This window comes from Lissotriton helveticus, chromosome 4_1 (assembly GCF_964261635.1).
Source record: "Lissotriton helveticus chromosome 4_1, aLisHel1.1, whole genome shotgun sequence".
NCBI classification, from domain to species: domain Eukaryota; kingdom Metazoa; phylum Chordata; class Amphibia; order Caudata; family Salamandridae; genus Lissotriton; species Lissotriton helveticus.
The window spans coordinates 1880254024-1880270893 of NC_136063.1; the positions used below are offsets into that span (position 1 = coordinate 1880254024).

General features: G+C 44.2%; 1 protein-coding gene across 6 annotated transcripts in view; it reads left to right on the forward strand.

Annotated features, from left to right (window-relative positions):
• The first annotated feature begins 2811 nt into the window (after positions 1-2811).
• The window catches only part of LOC144827727 (UAP56-interacting factor-like), a 523921-nt gene continuing 509862 nt past the window's right edge, over positions 2812-16870 (forward strand). For 2 of the 6 annotated variants that reach the window (XM_078685932.1, XM_078685930.1), the window contains exons 1-2: positions 2818-3013; positions 14981-15109. In XM_078685932.1, the coding sequence (XP_078542058.1) occupies positions 2959-3013; positions 14981-15109 (184 nt within the window). In that variant the 5' untranslated portion in view covers positions 2818-2958. Of the gene's footprint in view, positions 3014-14980; positions 15110-16870 lie in introns of all 6 variants that reach the window. The other 4 variants (XM_078685931.1, XM_078685929.1, XM_078685933.1 and 1 more) reach the window with 4 other exon arrangements.

Consider the following 16870-nt stretch of genomic DNA (forward strand, 5'->3'; position numbering starts at 1 on the left):
AGCAGGGGACCGAGTTTGTTTGCCCACCAGGAGTCGTTCCAGGGGGAGGTGGTACTTTTGAAGATGAGTACCTCGGTTTTGTCAGTGTTGAGCTTGAGGCACTTGCTCTGCTGGTCATTCATCTGTGGAAGTTAGCTTTGGTGTTGGTGGAGTCTGAGGCTAGGGACATTATGAGCTGAGTGTCATCCGCGTAGGATATGATGCGCATGGTCAGGGCAGATAGCGGCCGTGTAGGTGTTGAGAGGGTTGGAAATAAGGTGATCCTTGGGAGACGCTGCAGACGATGTCCTTGGGCACCGAGGAGTATGGTGGAAGGCGGACGCTCTGGGTTTTTCCTGTGAGAAAGGAAGCAATCTGCTTGAAGGCTATCTCTTTGATACCCATCTGGTGGAGACCATGTAGGAGGGTGTAGTGAGACACTGTGTTGAATGCTGCGAAGAGGTCGAGGACGATAAGGGCAGTGGTCTCTCCCTTGTCCATTAGGGCTCTGATATTGTCGGTGGCTGCGATATGGGTTGATTCTGTGCTGTGGTTAGTGCAGAATGCTCACTGAGAGGGGTCCAGGAGTTTGTTGGTTTCCAAATAGTTGGTAAGTTGGACGATTATTGTTTTTTCTATGACTTTGGCTGGAAAGGGGAGTAGGGAGATTGTTCGGCAGTTTTTTAGATCTTTTGGGTCTGCAGACGTTTTTTTAGGAGAGGTTTGAACTCTGCGTGCTTCCAAGCTGCTGGGAAGTATGCAGAGGAGATGGAGGCGTTGAGGATGGATGTGACTCCTGGCTGATAGACTTGATTCCCTTGTTGAACATATGGTGGGGGCAGAGGCATCTCCTCTGCCATGGTGGAGGAGCATCACCCCATGTTTGGCTCAGAACCAACAAATAAAAAATAGAAAGATGTTCTATCATTGTTGTATTTTTCATTTGCCTGCTCTGAGTGTGCACGTGCAGGGAGTGGCAGGCCGAAGCATAGCAGGGGGGGGAGGAGTGCTATGTGCACTCCCTAAGTGTGCATATGTGTTTGGCTGCCCATCTCATGCCGGCCAAAACACACATGAGTACTTAGGTTTCTCCAACCTGGCTGCATTCCAACCCGGCTGCATTCAAAAGCCTGACTGGAGACACCCCACAGACTCCCTGGTCAGAACGAAGCACCTTCCCAGCCCATTCAGGCCAATTCCCACGCTGGTCTGCAGAACGGGGATTGGATGGGAGTCTGTCCCAGGGGCTGCTGAGAGCACGAAGAGGACAGGAGGTGCGACGTGGGAGGCGGTTTCGAGTAAGTTCTTTAAAAAAATAATATAGTATTAATATTTACTAACACCCCCCGAGTGACCACCTCCCGCTCCCCCTCTCGCGTTCCCTCCCACCACCCTTTGTTTGTGCTGCCGCCACTGGGTGGGGTCAGGGGTCTCTGGATACTTCTGAGTGTATGGAGCTCATGATGGTGACGGTGGTCTGTGTTTGGAGAGTGTCCCATGTAGTGATTGTTGCTGGGTTGTGGCCCATGTTGGCAGGGCCGGACTGGGAACCACAACCGGCCCTGGCAAAGTGCTCGCCCTCCGCCCCCCCCCCCCCCCCACCCTCCTCTTGGGGTTTTCAGCCTATTTTGGTACAGGGGGTCGATTTTACAGCTATGCTGCAAAACGGCCCTGTAACAAAAACGGCCCCCAGGGGCCCAAAACCGGGGCCCCCACCCGTGCGGCACACCGGGGGATTGCCCAGTGCCCGCTATGGCCAGTCCGGGCCTGCATGTTGGTGGGGAGTGTATAGATACTTGTTTACTGTATATTGGGTGGTGGGTTATAGGTGAGTGGCGCTCCAAGGAAGTTTGCATATAATTATAGGTCAAGTGATATCAGGTGCAGTGCACTGGGGCAGGGAAAGACCACCCAATTCTCTAATACATAGTCAGATGACTATGTGTTCTAGTGGAATCAAAATCATAACAAACAGCCAAATGCAAGCATTGAAGTATCCTGAAGCTCCTAAGTTTTGTGGAACAATAGCGATGTGCTCCGACCCGGCATGATTTTCATTTGGGCTATTATTCCTCCAAAGTGGGAATTGTAATTTAAGCCTCCATTTCCGGTTTGGAATTATCACCGGGGCCAAGGGATTCAAACATCGATGAAATAGCCCTGAAGAAGTCACGGGTTCATCCCTGTGAGCGACGAAACACGTGTTGGCTAGGATTGAAAGACTGGGATGCTTGAGAACACAATCCCAGAGAAATTAGAAAATAAAGTGACACCAAATTCAGAAGACGACCATTGTATTTTACATTGTATCTTGTGTTTTATGATTTCAGCGTGTGCATGGGTATAATGTTCTAAAGTGTATTGATACTGTCTAGGAAAGGTTGGGGGTCAAAGTGTTTGTAGAAAACCTTTCACTGATGCAATTCGTAGACAAAATGTGCTTTTTTGCAAAGCAATTTCCCTTTTGTTTTAACCTTCAGACCCCCCCCCCCCATCCAACCCCCCGCACCCCGCTTCCCTACCACTCCTTCTACAGCCCCAGTCAAAAAAAATAGCTAGATTTTAACCTGTTTTCTCAATTAATTCCAGTGGCATCTAGAAGCCCTTGTAACCTTTAGAATTCTCGGGATGTTGGGAAAAAAGAGCACATTTTCGGGGAAAAAACGTGATGAAAGGTTAAGCACCAGCTACCCTAAACATCCCAAAAAAGAATTAGCACCAGAGGATAGGCCTAGCTATCAAGTTCAATCTGTTACTATCTTTTTCAACAGGTGGGCGGGGTTTGGGGAAAGGGTGCATGACGCGCAGTAATCTGGGTGTGAGAACCATTGGGAGGAACTGGCTTGAGTTTTACGCGCATGCGCTACAAGGGTGTCTGGGGGCGATTTGGTCTCGGAGTTAGTGGTGCATTTCTAATTGAGCGACGTGCGATAGAAAGCCGCTTCGGTTTCTTCCCTGAGTGCTCGTATCGGCGAGGTAATGGAGCAGAGCGATGGTGAGTCCGCAGCCAGGAAGATGATCGACATGTCCCTGGGTACGTTCAACCTGTAGAATTTAACCTGTCTTCAAAAGTTAACGGTCTCACCTGGGACGTGACGGGAGGGCCCTGCGCAAGTGTTTAAGTCGATGAGAGCCCTAAAGTCCTCACTTAGTGCCCCCAAATGTCGTCTTTCCCCCCACCGTTTCATGATATATTGTATCGTTTATGTGTCTCGTGGCGGTGGCAACTGCCCTGGGTATTAGAGCGGGCACTATAAATAGATAGCCCAGGGTGCCGGGTGGGCTGCGTCATCTGCCGGTTGCCATGTTTAGGGGTGTGTGGCGGTCTCTTAAACCACAGCAACTGTTCGCCTCCGCTAGGCAATGGTTATACCACTTGCTTCTGGATCTAACGTTCTCATAAATACTTTTTAAAGCGGTAGTAGTGGATTAGGTGGATTTAGGGAGGAAGGGGCGAAGAAATAACGAGATGGAGAAATGGCACTGCAGTTTGTGTTTAGTGGACGTGTGTTGAAGAATGAGCTCTAGAGAAACGTTTAAACTTTCTAACGTGAGCATCAAAAAACTGCCCACTTGATATTGCCTCTCGATGCAGGTGTTAAAAAAAATCTTGTCACAAAGTGTTTGTAGCCATATGCTATAACGAATACACCCCACCCGTTAATTTTAACATGCTGTGTGCACAAATTTAAAATCGGGGTTTTGCTTATCACATTTTCAGCCTTTTACTGAATGACCTAGTGAAGCATGTATTTTTGGGATAACGTGTTTGCACATATTTTAGTGAATTAGAGGGTAAAACTGCTTAGTTCCAAACGAGGGAATAACCTTTTTCTAACATCACTCTAGCTATATCAGGTATTCAGGAGCACTACTAAGTGCACTTGCTTGAAAGAGTCAGCGAGTTTTATGTGACAAAATAAATAGGCTGTATTATAAAAAAACGACTTCAGAACTGGGCGCAGTGCTCCTCAGAATTATGTTCCTGTAGGAGGGTTCAAAAAGGGTTCTCTGCGCACTCAGTGTTTATTCAGTTATTAGCCTTTTGAATGTATATATGTGCTGCTGTATCCTTTGCACCTCGTCACAGTGCCTAATTATAATGCGATACAGATCGGTTAAGGAAATTCCTATTCCATGAGGATAAGGGCACTCTTATATGGAGCTCAGGTTCCTTTTCATTACTCTGTTCACCTTTTAACTAGGTTGATTCAAAGATAAACGTACTGCTTCTGTCCAGTGTTCATCATTATTTTATTCTTATTTATTCATGATTATTTTCTTTTTGTGAATCAAAATCCGTTTGTCTTTCACAATCCATTAATCAAACAAAAACCCAATGCATTTCGGGTCACTGTAGTGGACCCTTCATCAGGGGTCTCTAAAATAAACAAAAATCAATCAGTCCTATGTAGTTTCAATCATTATGCAGTGATCTCAAACAAGCATTGTGCATTTCAATAAAGTTATTAAAAAAAAACATTCCTCAGATATTGAGCTCATTATTAAATACTAATGCATGAATCCTATAAATATACATCAAATTTTTGATAACGATGTTACATACATGAGGCACCTAATTTATCGTAAAGTCTACATGCTGAGGTTTATGAACAAGTTACCGTTGTTTCTCGTGTTAGTGGCGGTGGTATTCATATGTTTTCAATTACCACTGAGACCGGTTTAAGGTCAGCGTAGTAAAGGTACGGTTTTCTTTAAGTGTTCGGTAGCAATATGAAAAAGCGGTATAAATCAACCTCTCCAAGCCGTCTTTATCTAAATTATTTGAGGCATTTCATGTAATAGTTACACTGGCGGGCGCCTTCGTTGCTTATTCACCCGACGCTCGTCAGGTTTAATGCATACTGTCGGTAAACCTGATTTTTCATGTGTTAAAGCGCATCCTCAAAGACGCATTTCACTCAGTTTACTGTTTGAAAGCTGGAAGATTATCTACGTTGGAGTTCCTCTATCGTCTAACGATACTGGCCGCGAGTTTGTTTGCTTAACGCCATATTCAAGAAAACGAGATGTTTTCCGTATTCTCGCATGACGTATACTGGTCACGTTTTCGGATGCAAATAAAGGTGTATTAACATGTAGTAACTTTATCTTTAGATAAAGTTATAAGCCTGGATGATTTAAAAGGATATCATACTTTGTTGGGATTAGTGTTTTATGTGTGTAATGAGCATCTATTCAGAAATAAAACAAAATTAAATTACATTGAAAGAAGGATATATACATTTAGGAAGATGCATAATTACTCATGTTTACATAATTGTTTCTTCATAGGAAACAAGAAAGTTCAATACGGTCATTTAACCCCGTCAGTTGCAGAGAATTCAATCTCTTGATTCAAATGTATTCAGATTTAAGTAGGTGCTTGTGTGGATCAATTCCATGTTGCTATTTTACTTGTTCTAATATGGTGAATCTCAGTTGTGCGACGTTGTGACCTAGCCAATGCATGGCTACTGATGATTTTTGATGTTGCTTTTGTGTTCGGTTAACCTTATCTTGATTTTTCCTTTCTGTAATCCCAACGTATATTTTGCCACATGGGCATTTTATGGCGTAGACTACATTCTTTGTGTCGCAAGTGCTGTTATGTTGCACCTTAATGTTAAAACCTTTTGTGGGGTGTGGAAAATTATTTCTTTTAATGACATTGTGACAATGTAAACAGTTTCCACAGCTTTGCATGCCTTTGTACGTTGCTTGTGTGTTCATGATTGCTTTTTTGGTTAACAGTTCTTTGAGATTTTTAGATCTTTGAAATGCAAATATGTTTTTATTTTTTGAAATGCATTCGAGGTCATTTTCATTTTGAATGATGTGCCAGTGTTTTTTAATGTTCTTGATTTTATTGGTTTCTTTTGAGTATTTTAAAATGCAGATGTTATGCTGCTCTTTCTTTTGATTCAGAAAAGGGGGTGGTGATGGACAGAGCATCTGAATTAAGCAGAACACTCATACCCAGTCAAAAGATCAGGGCTTGATCCATCACCGTTTTTTAGGTCACTGCACCATCCCAGTTCAGAACCTGGCTACATGCAAATTAGTCTGTCCCTGGCCCAGTGCATCATGGGAACAGGGCAGACCAAACTACTAAGCCAATTCTTTACTGGAAAGGAAACAAGCTTCCGGGGACCGGTTTCTGGCATTACAGCCGTCTTCGGCCCGGCTTGCTTGAATCCTGATGGTGCAGTGAGCAAGGGACTCACATCTGAGCAAACCCTTCCACGCTTGTGGTGGCCAAAACGATTCAGAAAAGGGGGTGGTGATGGACAGAGCATCTGAATTAAGCAGAACACTCATACCCAGTCAAAAGATCAGGGCTTGATCCATCACCGTTTTTTAGCTCACTGCACCATCCCAGTTCAGAACCTGGCTACATGCAAATTAGTCTGTCCCTGGCCCAGTGCATCATGGGAACAGGGCAGACCAAACTACCAAGCCAATTCTTTACTGGAAATGAAACAAGCTTCCGGGGACCGGTTTCTGGCATTACAGCCGTCTTCGGCCCGGCTTGCTGGAATCCTGATGGTGCAGTGAGCAAGGGACTCGCATCTGAGCATACCCTTCCACGCTTGTGGTGGCCAAAACGATTCAGAAAAGGGGGTGGTGATGGACAGAGCATCTGAATTAAGCAGAACACTCATACCCAGTCAAAAGATCAGGGCTTGATCCATCACCGTTTTTTAGCTCACTGCACCATCCCAGTTCAGAACCTGGCTATATGCAAATTAGTCTGTCCCTGGCCCAGTGCATCATGGGAACAGGGCAGACCAAACTACCAAGCCAATTCTTCACTGGAAAGGAAACAAGCTTCCGGGGACCGGTTTCTGGCATTACAGCCGTCTTCGGCCCGGCTTGCTTGAATCCTGATGGTGCAGTGAGCAAGGGTCTCATGTCTGAGCATACCCTTCCACACTCATGGTGGCCAAAATAATTTCAAAAAGGGGGTGGTGATGGACAGAGTATCTGAGTTAATCAGAACACTCCTACCCAGTCAACAGATCAGGGCTTGATCCATCACCGTTTTTTAGCTCACTGCACCATCCCAGTTCAGAACCTGGCTATATGCAAATTAGTCTGTCCCTGGCCCAATGCATCATGGGAACAGGGCAGACCAAACTACCAAGCCAATTCTTTACTGGAAAGGAAACAAGCTTCCGGGGACCGGTTTCTGGCATTACAGCCGTCTTCGGCCCGGCTTGCTTGAATCCTGATGGTGCAGTGAGCAAGGGACTCACATCTGAGCATACCCTTCCACGCTTGTGGTGGCCAAAACGATTCAGAAAAGGGAAGCTTGTTTCCTTTCCACTGATGCTAAAAAGCAATGGCAGCTACAGTCTCAGTCAATACGGCAAGAATACGGGCATATCAAATACCCTAAAATCTTCAAACCTACTGGAAAATAAAAAAAAAAATCCCATCTATGTCGAATACTCTTCCACATTTTCAGTCCCCGGAGGTACCCTGCCTCTGAGCCTCGGATCAACTGGCCGAAATAAGTATGCTTTCTTCACAACCTTCATCTCTACAACAGTTGTTGGCGAATACGAACTTAAAAAATCCAGTTCAACCTTCGGAAGTTTTTATTTTTGGCTCCTCACTTAATGACCTAACCTCAGTCCGGCAAGGGGGGACGAGCGTAAATCAAAACCTCGAATCTAATCACCTTTTACAATCACAATTAGGTCAAAATCCCTCACCTACAGCTACGTCCACGCAAGAAGCATGTTTGCAGTACACCCTACCGCTGAGCCCTTCACAAAACTCAATCCCCCTCATAGTCCAAGCTCAGAATCCAGAAACATCAGTATTATTGTCATGCCAAGACCTTCCTGTATCAAAGGAACCTATAACGGTTCCCCACAATCAACTAATCTTCCCTCAAATCCACGTGCAAAACACTCATTCTTGTAATGAAACCTTACGACCAGCACAAACACTTCAAAGTGTAAGTACACCTAAGGATCTTCCGGATGAGTCAAGTCCCCAGCACATTGTATTTTCACCCACAGCAGTACAAACGACACCACTACCAAAGTCGCCCAAAAAATCAGTTCCAAACGACCAGTTTTTAGCGGACTTGTCATTTTCTTTAAAAATACTCAAAATTCTCCAAATCACATCCCAAATGTAAAGTCTATCCCAGAGGAGCCCACAGCAATTGGTGTCTGGCCTCATCTCCTTCAAACCTTCCAACAAACAGTTAATGCTTTAAATTATCATTCGGATAAATTGGATGTGCAGGTCGACCTTCTGAACACCTTAGCGCTGTTCACAGCAGGCATTGACAATAAACTGGACAAACTGAATAACCTAATAACAGGAGCGCAATCCTCTGCTAAGCTCATTCAGTCGGTCTGTTGTTGTTCTCCAATCATCTACTCACTTTCGTCCCTCCCAGCTTTTCTATCAAACGTTATAGATGAAGTTAAGTTGCTGAAGGGAGGCAATCCATTAACAACTTTTCACTCACAATCGCAAATATTGCCAATTACGATTCAAGAACAAGCTAATCCCTGGACTAATACAACACAAGGCACTCGGCTGAGTGCGGGAATAGTCTCCACTCCAAACCAGCTAAATGAGCAGTCACTACCTGACCGACCTCAAGCCAGAACATCGGGCTCTGAGCGGTCTAAAGCAACGATAAAAAACACCCGGTCTCCAAGCGGGCGCCCAATTTGCACAGTCCAGATTGAGACAGAGCCAGTGGCCAGCTCAGCAGCCTTGATAACCTCGAACTCGGATGTGCAGCCAGCTCCTTTGCCACTCTGTAGTAAGAGAGAGCGTAAACGCCAGCGCAAATACAGAAACAAATCAAGGGCGAAAGCAACAGCTGCCCACGCTAATTTCTTTCCTCTCTTTACAATGGCATCTAACAACAACGTTTTAAGTGAATCTGATGCACCATCACCCTTAGTGAATCCCAGTGCAACCCAACAGAAAGGGCACTCATCCGCAACCATCACTCAATTGACTCTGGGTAGCACTCCAGACCCAATTGAGTCACTCACGGGAACAGTGACAGAAGATTCTAGCACTGCTAAAGAAAAACTAAGGGTGAAAATCAATGAACCGAGCTTATCAGAGACCATAGCTGTGGGAACAGCGATAGAAGATCCTAGTACAGCCAAAGAAAAGCCAGGGGTAAAAATCAACGAACCAAGCTTGTCCGAGAACACAGCGACTGTAGCCGATCCTAAATCAGCGCCTGCTTTAACCCCACTTCGGATAGCCAACCAAATGAATAGATCGAATTTTACTAAAACTATCTACAATCACAAAACTTTCTTGTCAAATAACAGCCAGCCCTTGAGGAAGGCCTCCCAACAGGAAGAGGAACCAGATGCAGACCCGTTACTCAAACTCAAAAAGACAACTCTTAGCCCACGTAGTACAGAGAACAAAAGTGACTTGCAAAATTCTTCTATAATACTAGCTCCTGACTATAAATCAAAAGGCCGGCAAGATATCCTCAATAGATCCAACATAATAAAACTAGTGGATGGTTCCCCGGGGTTTGAAGGCCTGGTTTCGGATGATATAGAATCGATTCAATTTCTTCCACCAAGAGGCACACAACCGTCCGAGGTAACCCTGGTATCATTCAAGTCAGGCTACTGGGCAGGAGTATTTTTGGATCACAATGCCATCTTGCGGGACTGGGGCATTCGAGTTTATCCATATTTCATCCCAGGGTACCCTCCAGCATTATTAAATCAGCCAATACCACCCACAAAAACTGGAACCCTTAGATCAGTGTCCTACCCTAGACCATATTCGATTTTAAAAAGTGCGTCAGGTCCGGAAAAACAGAACAAACTCACTACACATGTGGTCTCAAATGCCGATTCTCACCAAGGCTGGGGTTGGCTCCCAGCTATCTTATCAACAAAAAGATCAGAATGACCACAAGGAGCCGAATCTGCGGATCAGACCCGCAAACCTCCAGAAAATATAAGGTCCCAAGTTCCTCCAACGGCAATGGAGCGTAACCCTCCAGTAGATTCCACCTTTCTAATATGTTCTTGGAACATCAGTGGCCTTCAGCAGAAAATTAAGAACCCAGACATTCATTCCTTTATTTGCAAACACGCAGTAATAGCCCTGCAGGAAACTTGGGCTACACAAGGCTGCCCTGTTATTGGCTATATCAACCTATGTAAACCAGCAGTTAGGGATAGCCGTTACGGTCACCCAAAAGGAGGCCTGTCAATATACATATCAATTAACTTAAAAGGCCCAATAACACAATTAAAACTGGATGAAGACTGGCTGCTTGTGGTCAAAATAAATACATGGCGGGAACAACGCTCACTTTTTTCCTAAACGTGTATATTAACCCAAATACACGCACAAAAAAGTCCATCTTGTACGACTTACGGAAATTATGAGTGACTTAGCCGCGGAACATCCCGATTCAGACTGTGTTGTAGCTGGGGACTTTAATACCAATTTATTCCAAGGGAAACTAACAGAAACAGACGGGCCCTTCTTATTCTCATTGAATGAGGCAGCGATACAAACCAAACTGGCAAACCAAGCCCATTGTGGCTTGGGAGAACTATATGTGATGTGTTTTTATAGCGCAGGTTACCTGGTTATAAATGGAAGATCGGAGGGTGATACCCCCCTAACTGGTCGTGGACAAATGGAAATAAACAATCCTATCTGGATTACTCTATTTGTAATTCAGCTCTGCTCCACAGTCTGGTCAGTTTTTGCATCCACCCGCGATCTGAAAGTGATCATCGGCCCCAGGACATATCTTTTAACACTAACCCGGTGATGCATACATCTGCACCTTTAACCAGCAGGGGAATATACTCCCAAAACCTAAAGCGCCTCAGATGGAGTGAGGACATTAGTCCAAAGATCCTTCATGCGAGTATGGAGCTCATAAGAGGTGGAATGGATCAGGAAGCCTCCCCGATAGCGACTTGGACGACTCTGTGCTTACACCTGATCAATCTTTTCCCAGCAAAACAGTATCCCCCAAGGAAATTCCTCCCGCGTCCATTTGTTCTTTCACAACAGACAAAACTACTCAAGAAAGCTAGAAACCATGCCCTGCGGCTACTGGTAAAAGCTCCAGGGAACAGTGATCGCCTAAAACAGTATCAAGTAGCCCAAAAGTCAGGCTGGCGACTATTTAAGACAAACGGAAGCATGAAAACCAATTCTGGTGTAAGTTAGTGTGGGAGAGCAAGAGCCGAAACTCACGAAAAGTCTGGGCTCTAATCAATCATTCCAACCCAGGCACATCGAGTTTAGGATCTGCAAACATTCAAGAATTAGAGTGGGTATCCTTCCTCACCGATCACTTTAGGTCTTCAGAATGTGTCGGAGTTACAGGTGGCAGCCCCGCAAAGGAGAAAGACACAGACTATTCTAATATGCAGAGCCACCTAACAGAGTGCTCATATCCCATCAATGAGGCCCTTCAGATGTCACAGGAAAGGGTCGCCACTGCTGTATCAAGAGCTAGATCAGACGGAGCTCCGGGCCCAAACGGCCTGCCACAGAATTTGTTTAAATCTGACATGGCCCTCTGGTCAGGACCGTTGACAAATCTCTTAAACTTCGCTCTGAGAACTGCAACAATTCCGGACTCATGGCGGGGTGCAATAATTCAACCTATTCATAAATCAGGTTCCCGTGCTTCTCCCAACAATTACATTGCTCATTGCACTTCTGGACATTGAGGCGAAGCATTACACTGCCCTTCTCTTGGAGGAGCTGAGGCTATGGGCTAAGGACCACAATCTGATACCAATGAACCAAACAGGTTTTGTTGCTAATTCCGGGACTATGACCAATCTACTAGCACTGTCAACCATTGTCGACAAAGCACTCTCCACGTCTAGGTTAGTGTTCTGTTGCTTTGTCGACTTTAAAGCAGCATTTGACAGGGTCCCGAGAACTGCTCTATGGGAAAAGTTGAGGAAATGGGGGATTCCTGACAAACTATTGGAGGCAATCATCCAACTCCTCTCTAGTACTTGTGTCCGGGTGAAGCTGGAGTCCGGCTCGCATCTCTCGCGGAAAATCCCGACAGCAAGAGGTGTGAAGCAGGGATGCATGCTGGCCCCCATGCTTTTTAATCTGTTTATTGCAGACTTGTCAAAGTCATTGGATGAAACCAACAGTCATTCCCCTAAGGTAGGAGGCATGTCATTAAGTAACCTTTTATATGCCGATGACTTGGTTCTCTTTAGCCTTACCAGGGTCGGGCTGCAAAGGCTTCTCGACAAACTGCACAGCTACACGATCATGAACCAACTAGAGGTCAATCTAAAGAAAACACAAGTTGTCCCATTTGGCCGGAAACGGCATACTGGTGGAGGTTGGTCAAATAACAACACAAACCTCGTTATAGCTTACTTGTATAAGTACCTAGGTGTCTATTTGGACTCTAGGGGCAACCTTATTAAACATTGTAACGAGATTGCAGTCAAAGCAATGACCCTTGCGGTGTCTTTAGCGAAGCTCTCGAAAAATCTCTCTAGCCCAACTCTCTCGCCACTCTTAGAAGACCTGAGAGCAAAAACTGGCCCCACGTTATCATACGGTATAGAGATATCCAGAGGCAAATTGAACACTGCCCTAAATAAACATACAACCAACATTTATAAAAAGGTACTCCATCTGCCGTATTCCGCATCCGCAGCTGAGGTAAGATTAGAGCTAGGGATTCTAAATTATGAGGCCTCTAACATTGGTACATATTTAAACCTCTGCCATAAACTGAAGCAAGCGGATCTAGGTACACTAGAATCTTTAGTCTGGTTAGAAATCACCCAGAAAAACCCTGGAGGTACGTTTGGCTGCCTCTTTAAGGACTACATCCATCAAATGTCGGCGAGTGATCTATGGGCCCTTAATCCCAGTCGGTCAGCTTTTAAAACCGGCATTAAAAAATGCGTGAGAATGAGTTCCCTTATAATTGACAAGGCACATTTTACCAAACGTAGCCATGCTTGGGCCATTGTAAACTCATATAGACGGCTAGCCCCTGCCACTTACCTGTCTTGCACATATTAATTGTACTTAAAACGTACTTTCATGGCAATCAGAATGGGTGATTGGCGCTTTCTGCATGACTTACCCCCCTGGCGACGTACGGTGGAAAACTTAGTTTGTAGAGGGTGTGGCAAGACAGCTGAAACTCTGTTGCACGTGGTTTGTCTGTGTCCAGCTCTTAATTTCGAACGCAGGGGTAAACTTAAAGCAGAGTGGAATAGGCTGGGGGTTCGGACATGTAGGCAAGCCATTATTACTGCTCTGAACCCCGAAAATATAGACCTAAACCTAGGGTTAATAACTTGTATTCAGCAAGCATATCGAAAATATAGACCTAAACCTAGGGTTAATAACTTGTATTCAGCAAGCATATCGCAACTTTATGCAAAAGAGACCCTGCTAAAAAAAATTCAGGGAAGATTAAATGAAATGATTATTATATTGAACCGTTTTGCACATTACTTTTTAAAATTCTGCTTTGCATCTTTTAAAAATGTCCTCGAATCAGGAGTTTCAGGATGTGGGAGATCCTGATGGTTATCGAAGTGTTGTAACTTTTTATCGAATTTTAAACAGCCTGTATACAACGTGAATTTTGTAATTTTCTTTTAAATATATCTGTGTCATATCTAAATAAAGATTGTTATTATTAACCCTTTGTTTGCTGACTGCTTAGAGGCATCTGACTTTCCCTCCCCCTGGAACTGCGTTACTCAGTTCTGTGGGATGTGAATTTAGTCCTGAATCACCTTCTGCCATGGCAGCTAAAAAGATTTTTATCCAGAAAGGAGCTCTTGCTAAATTAGGGATGCTGCTGTGCATCGTTTCATGTAGATTGGTCTGAGATGCGTGGCTGGGACATTTCAGCCGGGATATTTTCCCCATACAGGGTATTCTTTATTGTAAGTAGACCTACTCAGTCAAACACTCTTACAATATCTTACCCAGCGTTCAGTGACTCCCCCAATTTGTCTGTTGTGCGCTTCCTCAAACAAATGAGGAAATGACTCGAGGGCCACCCGCCGGGCAAAAAAAGCAGCTTCTCATAGCATTGAGAAAACCATACAGGGCAGTTTCATCCTCTATAGTAGCCCGATGGGACCGTTGGGTGATGCAGGAAGAGAGCATATATACCAAGGTGTACGGAGCACACACTGCAAGGGGAGCAATGACCTCCAAAGCATTCTGTCTGTGAGCACGTTGGAGGTCCTAATGCTCGTAGTGGACTGGTCCTCAGACTCCACCTTCAAGAGTTTTGCTTTAAGCCGGTGGTGGGAGTGGCTCATTTGGTGGTGAGCAAGATTTGAAGTGGCATAATTATTTCCTCCATTCCTGACATGGAATGAAAATTTGCCGCTCAACGTGAAGGTAAGTTTCAATTCTATGACGGACATGAAGGCAAGGGTTATCCCACCCGGTGATCAATTCAGACGAGGACCCTCCCTGTAAAGTAGTAAGTAGTTTATCATTGGGAGCATTACAGTTCAATCCTTCTGGTTGTTCACCTTTTAAAATATTCCCTGCCTTTTGTACGAAACAAATGATTGCAATGTGGAACAAAAGATGGTCAGAAACGATTACTGACAGCTTGTCTTTGCAGGAAACTGTAGATCAAGACCAGACTCGTGAAACTGAATTTATGATGTGATTTGCATGCAGAAATAGGAATCCAGGCAAAGATTAGCGACTTTGTCGGGTTCCATGCTGATTAACTGTTTGTTTATTTTCCCTTTATTTTCCCTTATGTTCATGCGAAAGTAGTTTTGGAAATGTTTAAAATAGCTGTTTGGAAATCATGTATTAAAGCGAAAGAAATTAATGCATAATCCTCACATCCGTGTCCTTAATAGAATTGAAACTTAACTTTACGTTGTTAGGCAAATTTTAATTGTGCATGAAACAGATTAGTTTTCCAAGTTTTTTTCCTTTTCAAATTATATTTTTTTATTATGAAAAGATGACATAATACAGCTCCACAAAGAAGAACAAAGTGACTCATTGCCTGATTTAAACACAGAACAACAGAAGAACATCAAGCAGTATATGTTTGGGAATCAGGAAAACCAGTTTCAACCAAGTTTGCAAGGTATGCATATTTTGTTTTATTTCTGTGTATTGCAGACTTTTTCTGCGGGTTGGTGAATGGCATTCCGCATTAATCTAATCTGTATCTTAGGGAGAAATTTGCAGGTTCTTTTGCACTGTCATTAGGGTAAATAAAAACACAGTATTGTTTCTTCTCCATGCACGTGGACAACATAGAGATTGTGTGCTGTTCACCTTCACTCCTTGTGACAAGACTTGCAGTCACAGTGGAATGTGAACTTATTTTAGTGATCTGCGAGTGCCTTTTCCATTGAAGCTTTGTTTGTATTATTACAGCGAGCAATCTGGTCTTGAGTAATCTGTTATTAACCAATGTGACCACTATGTGGTTCATGTGGAAAGGTAATCCGATTTAAATTCCCAAAAGATCTCTGGTTATCCAGTTATTATTAATGGACCTTGGTTGAGATGGGTATTGTATAACTTTGGAAAATAATCCAAAGCTCCAGGACACTTCTCAGGAATGTTTGTTTGACCTTAACCCAATAGAAGTTTCCTTATCTGGAGGTATTGAAACAATTCTCTAAAAGTTATATTAAATGCTTCCTGAATGGTTTGAAAAGTTTTAATCATAACCTTCTCAAATAGTTGATACACAAACTAAATATTTCCCCATACAGAATTTTTAGGTAGATCTATTTTTCCTGCTAAAGGCCCACTAACATTTGTATATCTATGTAACTTGGGTATCTGCATGTACTTGAAAATATCTAGTCGGGTTTGCCCTAGAGCTCCAAAGCACTTATGTTGTATGTGTTTGAGGTGGTGTTTATGATCAGAGAACCGAAAAAGATGAGTGGAGGTTTATCCAGTATTGCCTCCATGAATAGCACTCTGGGATTCATTTATTTGATTAGTTTTATAAACCTTATACATAGAGGTTGAGTAGTAAAATTGAAAGTTTGGGATAGCCCATCCCCAAGACCTCCAGCCCCCACCAGGCATAAGGTTGTTGTAGAAAGCGCATGGCATTTTTTTTAACCCCAGATAAAGGCTGATATCTGATAGATTTCTAGACGCAGATTCCTTAATTTAGAATTATTTCCTGGTGTCCGACTGGATGCAGATATTTTTTTGTGAGTAGTATTCCGTGTGCCAGTAGGTGGCGTTGTTTGGCTTTGTGCAGCGTGGTCATCTGTGCTGGAAGTTACGTGCTCAGTACCTATTAGGGCGCCACCCCATCGTGCTGACGTCCGTTATTTTCTTTCCATGCTGGTCAGTACAGACCTGGAGAGAGCTGCCCTCAGTCAATTTTTGACAGACCTTTTTCGATTTTTTTTTTTTTTTTTTTTTTTTTTCTCCTGGTGTGGCAAGGATTCAAACCCTGCGGTGTCTGTTGCAGACCGATGTCGGTGACGGACCCGCACCTAGTTTGTTTCTAGTGTCTGGAGTGCAACCCCAAAGTGAAAAACTGCGCTGTTTACAGCGCCATGCACCCCATGGCCCTGAGGGAGCAGTCCCTCAAGCTCCTTGCTGCTCTACGTGCGGTGTCTTGATACCGGTTAAGAGCACGGTCGAGGGATTGGTTGTGGAATCCAATATCCACAACTATCTCGATCCCGGTCGAAGGGAAGATCCAGGGATCAGTTGCGGAACCTTAGGTCTTTGACTTCGCCACGTCCATTGATGTCTTCAGATGAGACGAGGGAGTGTCACCATTTGAGGCCTAGCTAGGTGGTTGAGCCTCTGCCGACTCCACACCTCCCCGAGTTTCGAGGAGCAGGTGTGACAACCACACAAC